At 41.9% G+C, this 13,058-nt stretch overlaps 2 protein-coding genes across 2 annotated transcripts; one reads left to right on the forward strand and one right to left on the reverse strand.

Annotated features, from left to right (window-relative positions):
- Positions 1-1,037: 1,037 nt before the first annotated feature.
- Positions 1,038-7,571, forward strand: LOC119741239. The gene is made up of 4 exons (XM_038216984.1): positions 1,038-1,436; positions 2,812-3,045; positions 3,257-5,554; positions 5,801-7,571. The coding sequence occupies exons 1-4, from the start codon at positions 1,379-1,381 to the stop codon at positions 6,412-6,414; spliced, it is 3,204 nt and encodes a 1,067-aa protein (XP_038072912.1). The 5' UTR covers positions 1,038-1,378; the 3' UTR covers positions 6,415-7,571.
- A 29-nt stretch (positions 7,572-7,600) lies between these two features.
- LOC119741240 (carboxypeptidase D-like) lies at positions 7,601-12,730 on the reverse strand. Its single transcript, XM_038216985.1, has 9 exons — positions 12,462-12,730; positions 11,708-11,897; positions 11,234-11,334; positions 10,704-10,876; positions 10,287-10,471; positions 9,659-9,847; positions 8,437-8,589; positions 7,959-8,107; positions 7,601-7,852 (listed from the first exon to the last, which is right to left on the reverse strand). The coding sequence occupies exons 2-9, from the start codon at positions 11,883-11,885 to the stop codon at positions 7,631-7,633; spliced, it is 1,350 nt and encodes a 449-aa protein (XP_038072913.1). The 5' UTR covers positions 11,886-11,897; positions 12,462-12,730; the 3' UTR covers positions 7,601-7,630.
- Between the last annotated feature and the right edge of the window lie 328 nt (positions 12,731-13,058).

The raw sequence follows: 13,058 nt of genomic DNA on the forward strand, positions 1-13,058 counted from the left end.
TTTCTTTCAGGATTTTAGAAAGGGCGAACATATAACTTGTTTTCCTTTCCACCGGATCACAAACTATAGCCTCTCACTCAATTAATAGTTATTAACTCCGCTGCTAGCAGTGATCCTTTCCAATTAAGTAAACAACTTTTAAAAATTATGGTGATCAAAACATCATCCTAAACTAGAAAACAGTACATTGGTTAATTACTACTTCGTGTGCCATATCAGGGGGGAGGGGGCAACTTACCACACCCCTGGCATTCTGTAGGCGTCATAAAACAAAAACAAAAACAATAGACACATTTTTAAGACGGTTTTAAGACGGCTCAGATGTAGATACAGTAAAAAAAAAAATCAGACTTTAGTCTTAATCCCACCCCCCCCCCCACCCCACCCCCGAGTGGATACGTTCGCAGGTTGCATCATAGGGGAATAAACCTATCCTCTTAAAAGTCTTCCCCGCACTATTTTCGAGTTTCAACTGGGGACAAAAATGTTCTTTTTCAATTTACATTTTTTTGGCAATACCAACCGCAGTTATACTGAATGAGACATCATTTATCCAACTTTTCTTGAAAAAAAACTGCGCGTAAGTACATGTATTAATTAACATAAACTTCGAAGTTCGAATTATTTCTGTTTTGTGCGCCAAGATGGCCTTTTTCAGAGGGTTGTGGCCGCCTAAAATAGAAAAAGAGAAGGTTTCTGTTGAAAAAAAATGAACATTCGTCAGGAGAAAGAAATCTGGTGCATAACTTTAATTGCCTGTAACAGGTTTGAATAGAGGGCGCTGTTTATAGTTTTCATGTCCCATTTTCAGATTTCACGCGTACGTACTTACGTATGTGTGGCCCAGTCAGTCAAGCCTCAATTACCGAATACCACCCCGGCATTAGCGCATCTCGTGTGTTCACAACAGAGAAAGTCCCAGACAGGATTAGGGTGCAAATCGCTCATGCGATACAAAATCAAATCTGTTCAGAGTTGCTGTGTAAACACGGTGTGTGTACTTGTGTACAGCGAGCGCCGTACATGCAATCGGGATTTTCTATTCACAGTTGGTTAGCAAACTGAATGCATGTTTTGTATAAGCGCGCTAGCGATAATAACCTATTCGCTCTGGAATGTGACCTTACTGAGTTGAGAGATCACCCGGTCCAATCTCGGAGGCCACACAACAGGGGCGCTGGATTTGAAAGTCAACGGGCTTGTATTAAAAATAACCCAAGCAGTTCACTGTAATATGCCATACATTCCCTGTGTATCCCCATGTGTAGAGCATTATTCTCATGGCTTTCTCAAGTGGATGTAAAACTAGAGTTAATTTTGAAGGATCACATTGTTGAAGGCCGATTGGTTGACAACAACTGGAAGAACTTGAGCAATCATGTCGTTTCTATGTCCGAGTGTGGGGCTGCTGAAGCTTAGACGATTCACACGAACAGGTGGGTAAAATATCTTCTATATGAAATGGTTTCGATTCACTGATTGTGTATAGGTCTACCAGTTTAGACTTTATAGCGGATGATCCCATGTTTGTTAGCCGTCATTGGAAAGATATCCAACCGCCACTTCTTTGGTTGTAGTTATAAAAGAGATCAAGTCAAGAACAGTTTCAACGTATTTTTAAACAAAACTGGAGTGGTCTTTTCAACATTTTCGCAATGACTACCCTTCATTGAGATAATATTTGATTCTCATTGAGAAAGGAACATATTGTTAAACTTTAATTAAAACCATGGAGGAAGCTAATTATAGGCGTATGGAGCTAGTTAAACATTGCCCTTTAATATGCCTGTATGGCCCATAAAATATGCAATGCCTGATCCGAAGTTCGCTCGTACCCCCACCCTGCAAACACCCTGTTGCCCTAATTGCGGGGGGGGGGGGGGGGGGGGTACGAGCGAATGCCTGAAGTCGTGCGGTATGATCCATATGCAGTCATTTCACAGATTTTTTTATGTTGTGCTTGTGACCTGCTTTGTGTAAATGTGAACTTTCGATTTAATGATGCACGTTTTCGTAATTTTATACTAATGTTTTACTACAATGTATTTTTAAATACTTTTCTAATTTATTTACCCTACAGGCTACAATAAATTGTCGCAGAAAAAAAATCTGGGCAACTGTTAATCAATTTTCATTGATCACTGTTAATCTCAACAACTCGTACGTACAACTCTTATTTCAAATTTCAAAACGTGAATAAAATTGTTAAAAACGAGTTGAACAAAATGAAAACTTCAGTGCTCTCCTTGATCCTCGTGCGGGCCGCCACGTACACTGAACGCCTTGTTGGTCGATTTTACACAAACCTCCATGACATTTCTTGAAATCAGGTTGTGATGCCATGATTAATTTAAATATGAAAGAAAAGAAAACGATTTAGTAATTTCCTTAGATCAGTTCTAGTCCGAAAATTTGGGACTCTCAATGTACTGTGTATGAGAGAGTCCCAAAACTCAAGATATTAAAACGTGCCACATAAGAAAATAGACTGGCACATGAAACAAGGCCAGCTGCAGACAGTCCAACACCAATTTTAGCAGCGGGGTGAAACGGTTTCAAACTGGGGACATCACCAAAAAGGGGCACTTGCTCAGTAAAAGCGGTGCAGCAGCGTATTCAGCAATTTTATTTTGTTTTGCATGTTTTTCTGCACTCAAGGTCTCCTGTCTGTATCAGTTCCTAACCTTCAATGGACGACGGTATCGAAGGAAATTTTCCCTTCGATTGTACGCGTACGATACATTTGTTCTTTCCCCTCATAAACTTTATGCATTCGCCATTCCAAAGACTCCCCTTGTCTCATTTCTCTAGGTCTTGCCAACCCCCGGTCACGAGCTCTTCGTTCCAACGTCCGAAGTCGAGGTACCTCCGTGGCGATTGAGAGAGCAGGCAGTGACGTCTCCATTGCGTCACAAGGAGGATTCAGCGCCCTCTACGGTGAAATTGATCCAGTCAGTCGAAATGACGAGGAGAAAAGAGCGGGTACTGCAAAGGAACCCGGAGCAAACGGCGGAGAAACTTTCGGTGGAATATACGTCGGTGGAGGTATGCACAAATTAAATTGTGTATTGTCATTACAAAATGCATAATACTAATCCTGTTGTTTCGAGAGAAAAATCAGTTGTGCACTTCTTTACATATCAAAATCTGTTACTTTCGGCCGATCAACTTTTTATCTTAAATATCGTCCATGAGATAATTAAAATGAATATTGCAATCCCATTATGCCATTAAATGTCTTATCGATTGTTTTTAGAAACTGGCCGACCGCAGTTGCAGAAAACAGTCAGAAATACCCCAAGTTGCCAGCAAGCACCTGATGTGGAATATTTTGCTCAAGATCCCGCCACGGTCCAGTCGTTTACTTTCTTTGATGAGACCTTTGAGTCGTCTCACCATCCACGAATCGACGAACAGATGATGGAAGATGAGACGGCAAACTATGGCGCGCCAAACGAACAACAAACCCCACTTCTATCAAATGCGTCACTGAGTTCGTCTTCAAGCAGTCGCAATCGGGCGCACTATAACTTGCCCAACTGGGTGCGTCAGAGGCGTTGTCTGCCGACCCTGAACGAGATCGATTTCGATATGATCGATGCGATCAGTTTGGGGAGTTTGAGCATCTCCTCTGAGATCGACATACACGATGAGAATAACAACAGTGTTCCTGCAGCAAGAGCATCAGATAAAGGATCAAAGGTCAAGGCTGGTTCTGCAAAAAGAACTCGTAGCGAAGATTCGTGTGACAACCAAATTCACAATCCTCTGCCGCAAAATCACCAGTTTATGGAAGGAGAGTTTCTGCAAGGCAGGAGAGCCAATTCTGTATATTCACCGAAGAAGACGAAGAGAAATGACTCTGTGACGACGGATGACTCCGTCTTTGAAAGAGAACCACTTCTTCAGGAAAATCTGTCCCATCATCCATCAACTAAGCTCAGACCCTCAAAGACAGTTGGAGCCAGAAAATCCCCAAGAACGGGGAGTCTGCGCAGACGATCCAAGAGTCGAGATTCGTCCCTTCGGTCAAAACAGCCTGCTGGTAACCCTGGCAACACCAGGTCTAAAGTGTCATCCAATCCACATCAACAAAATCGTGACAAAAACAATGAGCAAACTAAAACCGAGAACATTGCTAAAGTTGGCAGCCTAGTTCGTTCAAAGCCGCTCTACATGCGGGCAACATCGGAGCGCGCGCTGGATCCCAGTGCCATGAAGCTGCGCCTGGAATCTTCGGCAGCCAGAAAATGGCGCCAAACTGAGGACAGGTCACCGCTGAGTGAGGTCACCAATGTCAGCCAGCCACAGGCGTCCGTGTGCGTACGGATGGAGATCATTCAACGACCGGTAACGCGAGACCAGAAATACAGAGAACAATGTACGGCGTCACCGATGAAGACGCGAGAGCCTCACCAGGACTCGGCGAAACTACCGGCGGGTAAGATACGGCCGACACCTAAGCGATCCAAGCTGGTTTACTCAAGCGATGGTAGGGGACGGATGGGATCACTCCGTCGCAGATCGACAGAAGTAAAGATGGACTCCCCTCGGGCGCGAAACATCGTCAAAGAGGAAACTATCGACAGCCTTTTTCGCAGCAACAGCAGAGCTTTGCACGAGATTTCAAACTCTGACAAATTCCCAATTATGGAAAACTCCAAGACTAACTCAGTTGTCATTCAAAGCTTGGAACGGCAAGAAAACCAAGCGCAGAACCATAACCAATCCGACCCATCAGGTTCGATCATTATCAATGACGAGCTTAGAAAATGGGCAGCTTCAGTGGCTGAGGAAATAGAAAATCAAGTTTGTGAGCAGGAATGTTCAACCATGGAGGAAGGAAAACATACCCTCCGTGGTTCAACCGACGACCAGGTGACGAATACAGAGACTGATCCTCAGCAGCAACGGCCGAAGCATCTCGTTCAGAAACCGAAGTTTGCCGACAATTCCGTAAAGGAGGCGCGGATCGTAAGCACATCCAAGATGGCGGTCGATACAGTTCCTGAAGAGGCTGACAATGCGCTCTTGCTCCCACCAAAGATGTTGAAATCCGCATCATTCACCGCACCAAGTCACTCAAACGCTGCTGAAGGTAAAACCGTGTCTTCAAAGCCCAACACAAGATCGGCAACAGACGTGCGTGCTCTGCAGACTCCTCTCACCCAACAACAGCGACGGAAAGTCGGACGGAAACCCTCCAGCAACAGACATGGTCGTGCCCATCGCGTCTCGGCGGTCGAAGCTTCTAGGCAGGACATTGTGGAAGTCGTTGCCGCCATGAAAGCGTCACTGGAATCTACCAAAGCCACAGAGGGTAAAGGAACCAACCGGCGGGCAGCCAGCTTCGTCAAAAAAGTACTTGGCGATGCCGTGGCGATGTACGATTTTGAGGCGCGGACTGAAGATGACGTCACTCTCAAACTCGGTGACGTGGTCACAGTGATGAACAAGGACGACCCTGATTGGCTGTTTGTGAAGAAACACTCCGGTTCTCGGGAGGAGGGTTTTGTGCCGAGAATCTTTCTTCGTCTGAAGAATAGCGACCAAGGTTAGCACCTTTTTTCAGTATGATCTGGCTCCAAATGTGTCGTTAAATTAAAAAATATTACGGACTTTATTAATTCTTTTAAATAAAGTAGAAATTAAACTCTAAAGTGGTAGTGAAAATCATGTGTAAATTGCAGCCTGTGTAGTATGGCTTATAATATTGAGGAAGCAAAACATTGCTCATTGTTGTTAATATTAATTGATGTGAGAAATTTATTGATTTCATATCTTATTTCTTTCTTTACAGAGTCATCAAAATCGGGGGTTCATTCAAAAGTCAACGACAAGAACACAGAAATTTCAGGTACTGAAGTTTCTGAGCAACCGTTGGAAACTATTCTGGAGATCGAGAAAACACAACCGTTTTGTAACCAACACTTTGAAGACGCCCGGCCCTCAAACTCTCAACAACACCAACACGTTCCTACTATTCAAACAAATCAAGTGGTTTCCTCTGACCAGACATACGGCCAATCAAACTTTGTTTCCTCAAAAGACGCAAGTGAGCTCAAAACTACCAACCATTCGCAGTTACGGTTTGCCAAATCACGTGAGCTTCGTCATCACTCTACGAGCCAATCAAGGCTCCGAAATGATGATGGTGTGCGCGCCCGCAAGTTTAACACCAACATTAGGGGCGGGGTCAGCGCAGTACTGATCGAAACTTACGTGGTGGTGAGTGACTACACAGAGCAAGATGAGGACGAGGTCAGCGTGGTGGAAGGAGAGGTCGTGGTGGTGAACTCGGGTCAGCAGCATGAGATGGACTGGATGTGGGTGTACGTTCCTCGGACTGAAAGGTTCGGGTTTGTGCCGGCATTCAGCGCTAGACCACTCGGCTTTCACTTCTCAGATGTTTAACGCGAGGTATTCATCTACATGTAGATCCAAGAATGTACATGTACATTTAAAAGTGTATTACATCAACGTTAATAATGATAGTCATTGCAGTTTAGTTTGTTATGAACAATTAAATTAGATTTTGATAGTGACCTTAAATTTTGGTCTCGTTAATGTTGACATATATCAATTGATACACATACACGTACGCAGGTCTCATATAAGATCGAACAAGTGGAAATTTTGAAATGAGTGTAATCGATCAAATTCCTGACGACATTCTTCCACTGCACAACATTTTGTATTTAAAACTATATTTTTTGTTACAACTTTTTAACGTAGCCTACGCAAACATAAAGAAAACGTTTCCGATTTACCATAAATGTTACTTTATGAAATCAATATTGAATGTTTTGAAATGTTAGAACTGTTGCACAATATGTAACTTCTCCCTGAAAACTCATCTTTATATTTATCAATTCTCGTTAATAAGTACAATGTAAGAAGATAAAAATATTTAGTTACTTGTTATGAGTTTGTGTTAGTGTAACATCCATACAATTTATTTAACATAATATTTCATCCTTCGTAAATATACAAATTGTGCACTCGGTCAGAAGCTACTGTAACTATAGTCATTTTGATGTTTGTACAATAATTGTAAAAAGTGGCAATATGATATAGTGCAGCTCAAAATTTGTTTTTTCTTACATGGTAATTTTGAATATGTACTCTGTAAATTACCTACATGTACTTGTAATATTTTCATTAATGTACCACAATGTTGTTTTGATAACGTAGTAGGGTTGTGCATTGTACTACTTTAAAGGTGGTTTTATGTACATGCACTTTGAACGGTAACCAGAAAGGACAAACAATGAGAATATAAGAAAAATGATATAAATGCACAGATATCACAAAGGACCTATAAACTTGATAAAAGAAGATTGTTCGAGTCATCATTAAATTGCTGTTAATTTACCAGCCAAAAGAATCTTTGTCGAAACTCTGAATCAACAATTTTTTAAAAACTTGTTCATTGTACATTATTTGTACCCTTGTAATTATAAGCTAATGAGACGTTTCACTGTACATGTACATGTATTGTGATGTCAGTTTCTCGCTAATCTTACTTTATGCTAATGAAACAATGGAGTGATACCTTTTCAAGTCGAAAATTTGTCTGGAATTAAAACACTTCCTCCAATTGTATACATTTATAAAAGTACATGTATTATTATAGAATTATCCAATTTGGATAAAATAGTGAAAATGTGGCCGTGACAACAACAGTTGTTATTGTCTGTATCCAAGCCGCTGCCGTTGAGGGCGTGCCATCGGTGACATTCGCAATGTTTGGGTTGATACTGGTCAGAGTAATGTTCAGTACCATAGCATCTGGTGAGTCGTGTGGAATGGTCAACTTTTGATTGGAGGTAGCATATCCATACTTGAAAACCTGAATTTGAGAATAACAAAATGGTTTGAGAAATCGTTAGATAAGTTGCTTTAAATTTATTGGTTGGATGTACAATTCCAACACGTCAGAATCGCTTACAACTTACAAGCAATGTGTAAGACCCAGGCAGGAGTATTTTCCAGTACTCGCCCGACCTTGTAGTAAACAGTGGATGAGGCGACTTGAGTTCGACAATCGACACGCTAGCGCCATCTATTGGTTGGTTATCCGTGTTAAACACTTGCCCCTTGACACCTGTGGATAAAGAAAATTAAACAAACTTTTTTTGGTAGAAAAGATAATTAAAATTAATTTGTTGATATGCTTGTCTGACTTTTCAATGACTTCAATTTTGCATTTTTTTAAAGATTTTTTTTTTACGATTAAATGATTATTTCACATTTCGGTAGAAGTTCCTGATTGAAACTGTACCAATCCTTTCATCCAAACAACATCGCATCTTCAAGTTGATTCCTGTTCATTGTATTCTCTTGTAAAAGAGGCAAGAATTTCCTTAATCCTGAAGGGCTAGCTTTTGTCTCCTTTCACCGGATATCTAAGATAAGTTCTTCTGTCAACCCTACCTCTGTTGGCCTGTTTAAGGAACTCCAGCATCGGTAGTCGGTTCTCCTCCCAATATAGTCGGAGGTGCGATGGTGCCGGGTACTTACAGCAAGACATCTCAATCGTGATCTCCATACAACCCCCGAAGATGTAGTTGAAGTCTTGCATCCCTCCTAGAAGAATGTAAAAAAGGAAGTCGTTACAATGTTCATGGTAAATTTTGGTTTCTGTGATGTGAGCCTTCCTGTTGGACAAGTGGGCCCTAACTCTTTTGTATGTAAATGAGGAATACTTTTCTTTTGTGTCAAATACTTGTGAAAACAGGCTCCAGTGAGTTTCATTCCCTTTAAAATGTATGTGACAAGCCAAATCATCAGGGAAATAGAGCTAAAAATGTCCCCATTTTGAAATTCCAAGATGGCGGCCAAGATGACCGTGGAAAAAATGGAAACATTGGTTTTGGGTTTCAGTAGACCCTAAGATTTCCAAAAATGTATAGTTTACCTAATCCCCAAAAACTCCCAACGAAACTTGGATTAAGTACATTGTGAACCGGACTATAATGTTCTGTTGTTGCTGCCTTGCAGGGCGTGCACATATCAAAATAATATATTCTTCTGATATCTATTTATGGGCTGCACGCGCCCTCGCGCGTACTGCGCGTTGAGACGCAATGCTGTGCAAGTCGATTTTCATCATTCAGTATGGTTATTAATCATTTCTGGTAATGAAACCAAGGATTCCTGAAAAGCGCCCTAGGCACTGTAGCTCACAAGCCGAACCTGTGGAGAGAAGACGATGAGAAGAATTTACAGTTTTAGAGGTGGGAGGAAAAGCCCAGAAGAATATTTTTGGGAAACCCCACGGAATCAGGCAGGGACTGAAAACCCAATCCACATATTGGCCCAGGCGGGATTCGAACAGCGGTGGAAGGCGAGAAAAGTACCGCTACGCCAACCTGACTCGAATGTTCCGTAGGCACATGCAGTGATACGGTGCGGCCCTGCTGCGAGAGGGGTGTAATCATCTGGTGAAGAGCTCATTCGGTCATTGCATTAATCCGGTTCGTTAGTAAAAACGTCATACACGCGCGCCCACCATTGGTGACTAGCGCACATTGGCTACAAACGCTCGAGTTGCGTTAACTTCCGGTTCCACTCATGCAGAAAGTGCTGGAGGTGACGTCACACTAACGAACCGGATACTTAAAAAATATAGGAGACCTTTTCAAGACGAGCGTACCTGCGACAGAGTACCAGTCTGCTCCGTTGGTAATCCCATCCACGAATCCCGTATCAGTATTGGGGCTGCAGGTATTCTCCTGAATCAGATGCATTCTGGGATGCGCCTTGGAATACGTCTTTGCTAGAAACCTGAAGACGTCATCATCCGGACTCTGGTGATACACGGTTTCCATGGCATTTCCAATCCCTGTCAATTTCCATGAAAAAAATTGAGCGCAGAAACTTTGATGTTTGCTTTTGAAAGTTTAACATTGGATTTTTGCCTGGTCTTGGCTGGAAATGAACCGCATCTATTCTCTTCAAACGTTCCATAAAATTCATACTCCTATTGGTCATTTACTGGAGACTAAATATGAAATGCCCCCTTTTTAACAATATAAATGAGATTAGCAGCTGAAAAAAATGAAAAATAAGTGATACAGTTGTCGGCCACTGAGGCCTGTTGAGGTGTCTATATAGACTATATCAAAGTGACAATCTTGTGAAATGACAATACATACATGTTATTTCGGCACATATTTATGGGCGATTGCCGCCTATTCAAACAAAGTTAAATTCTGATTATTTTATTTTATTTATTTATTTTGCGTAACGTTTTTTTGGGTTTTTTTTTGGCTTGCACGTACCAGGTTGACCCGTGTCGTACGGAAAGTTTGCCACTAACGCCCCGCCGTGAAAGTTGGCCGACAACACGAACTGGTTCCCGTAGATCCAATCAACGACGGCTTTCGTCTCCGGCTGAATCGGGTCGATTGTCGGCTCGAAGTAATCCGGGAAATTACGGTTCAGATCGTATCCGTTCATGTTGGCTCTGAGAATTTGTATGGTAAGAACAAGAGTCTCCAAAATTAATCTTTAACATCCTGTCTCTTTCTTACATTTCTGTCATGATCAAGAATTCGCGATTGAGACTCACGATTTATAGTAGAATAGTCCCATGCATTATTTGACTCCATTTTCGAAATGAATATAGTTCGGCAATGGACATTAGAAAGATATCATTAAGGGTTGATATACATGTATAGTGAAAGTCCAGTGTATACCTCAGATCAAGCCCTCTGCATTTCTGTTTGGAGACTTCGAATCCGTCTGGGTTCATGGAGGGAAGAATGTGGATTCTTGTGGTGTCCATCAATTTCTTTATTTCTGGGTTTCCTCTTCTGTATTCCTTGAGGAGGTACTCAAGAAGGTGGAGGAGAACCTCGCGACCAACAGCCTGATGGCGAGACGACAAAAATGTCATCATTGTCATTTGTCATTATAACTTTCAACAACACTGGATTGATTGTCACCATCGTCACTGCCATTCGTTATGTTGCACAGTATTATTGTTTCTTTAGTAAAATTAGTAAAAGACATTCATGGATTGGTCATTGCACTCAAGAGTAAACATATCAAATATACATATATATTTACAACTTCATGTAAATGAAACCAAGTTATTTAAATAACTTTTTTTGATGCAGTATTGAAATCACCGTCATCTGGCTGCCATGTCAATTTCATCAGCAGAATACGTGAGCCATAGGCCTCACTCTTTGATGCACACGTTCGGCAGTCATTAATGTCTTACCTCGTTTCCATGCATATTCCCAACGTATTTGGCCTCGGGTCTTCCTATGACTCGACCATTTGGTTTCACACCAGCTACAGCCATAACCCACATATCTCTGCCTAGGAAGGAAATCAAAAAGAGATCAAAGTTTGAGGTCGCGTCCGAATCCCTTAATGACTACCGGTATAGGTCTTAAATAATAACGTGACACATTGACAATCGACGTAGACGTGCCTCTGAACTGTGCCGTTTCCGATATGACTGAAAGTTGTTGCAGCTATATATGGGCTATAGAGGAAAGAGCGGTTCAATTGAGGTTTTATAAGATATTTCATTGTCAGTGTCCAACGATGTGTGCTATTTAATTGTAACTTGTTGATTATGAGTAAAAAATCGGCAGCACGTCTCTCTCAATCTTTGGCTACACTGACAATTGCCAACAAGTTTATGAAATTGCAATGACATAAGAAAACATCCGCAAGTTTTACAAACCTTGTACCGATTTTCCAATGCTGTACATGTGACTGGTGTTCGGATACTTGTTCGTCAGTGACGTCATCACTGACGTCAGGTGTGCATGGTTATGATACTCAAACTTCACGATGGGCAGGGCGCAAACTGCGCGCAAAATGGCGATCAGAAATAATGAGATGGTTGTTCCTGACGTCATGGCAGATCTTTTCTACAATTACAAATGTATACACACAGCTGAGAGAGATCATAAAAAGGAAGACATCGTTGACTAGCCAAACTTAAACAGTTGACGTTCTAAACTGTTGTTCTTTATCTTTGAGTTTGCCTCCAAATATTGCAGTTGGTTGGGATGGGGTCAACGGAATTCCGAAGAAAATATGACTTCTCTTTATTTGGTGACAGCAAGTAATGCGACAGAATTAACATATTAAGGATTGCTTTGTTTCCACGTGTTTGTTAGCGAATGTGATTAACACCCCTCCGCCAGCTTGCCAATTAAAAAATATTAAATTTGGCACATTTATTTCACTGCATGCATGGATTTGATGGCTTGTCAGCATTTTTAACACACTGAGAAGTTAGAACCTGCTTTGACTTTTTTTGATACTTCGAAAATTGAACTCATAACAGCGATCGCACGCTGGCAGTACAACGGACAGCGCCGGCGAAGCTATAGGCGGATCCGTCGGCACATAATTCATGGAGAATTGAGTTTCCCAAATGGCAAATTATGATGCTCCTATTAAACAAACCGGGTAAGAAATGTACTTACCTATAATTCAGAGTCTTTGATGAGACAACATCTGCTGACTTCTCTCACCCCACCAATGTCGAACAAGTCCCAAGTTCACGCGCACTTCGCACCCATTCATAATTTTTTCTTGTCTCAAGCCGGCCACAAAAATAACAGCATGACAATTTGTAGGAAACCGCAGACTCGCTGATGACCCGAAAATTGATGCGCCAAAACACTACCAGTCACCGCGGGTACCAGCGACGGTTAGTGCCGCAATTATTATTAAAAGTGAACTGAAAAATGACGCATTTCCGAACGGTCAGCCAGGCCTGGTTCCGTAGGGTAATCACCACCGAGCAGTGACTGCTGGATTGGAGGAAAAGACGGAAACAGTTACCCCAAGCCTCGACCTGCGAGACCTTCCTGGATTGTCTGGGTCCAATCAGGACATCGACATTGTCATGCAGGAATTAAATGTTTAAAAGTCACAGGCCGCAGCTGACGGCTATGTAAGGCAATGTTGCATCTTTTTAAGAGGTTAATGCCCAGTAATGTGATGAGTAATTTCCACTGAGGTTTGGATTACCGAATAAAGAGCCGAGATCTTCAGTACTTTCTGCCCACGAGTCAGTG

This window comes from Patiria miniata, unplaced genomic scaffold (genome assembly GCF_015706575.1).
Source record: "Patiria miniata isolate m_02_andy unplaced genomic scaffold, ASM1570657v1 HiC_scaffold_5, whole genome shotgun sequence".
NCBI classification, from domain to species: Eukaryota; Metazoa; Echinodermata; class Asteroidea; order Valvatida; family Asterinidae; genus Patiria; species Patiria miniata.

Bases quoted from the DNA above. Each gene is read 5' to 3' on its own strand.
- LOC119741239 (XM_038216984.1), top strand. From the start codon at position 1,379: ATGTCGTTTCTATGTCCGAGTGTGGGGCTGCTGAAGCTTAGACGATTC. The intron at 1,437-2,811 runs GTGGGTAAAATA...TCATTTCTCTAG, and splicing joins TAGACGATTCACACGAACAG to GTCTTGCCAACCCCCGGTCA. The intron at 5,555-5,800 runs GTTAGCACCTTT...CTTTCTTTACAG, and splicing joins TCTGAAGAATAGCGACCAAG to AGTCATCAAAATCGGGGGTT.
- LOC119741240 (XM_038216985.1), bottom strand. From the start codon at position 11,885: ATGACGTCAGGAACAACCATCTCATTATTTCTGATCGCCATTTTGCGC. The intron at 11,335-11,707 runs GTTTGTAAAACT...TTTCCTTCCTAG, and splicing joins CATTGGAAAATCGGTACAAG to GCAGAGATATGTGGGTTATG. The intron at 10,877-11,233 runs GTAAGACATTAA...TCTCGCCATCAG, and splicing joins GGAATATGCATGGAAACGAG to GCTGTTGGTCGCGAGGTTCT.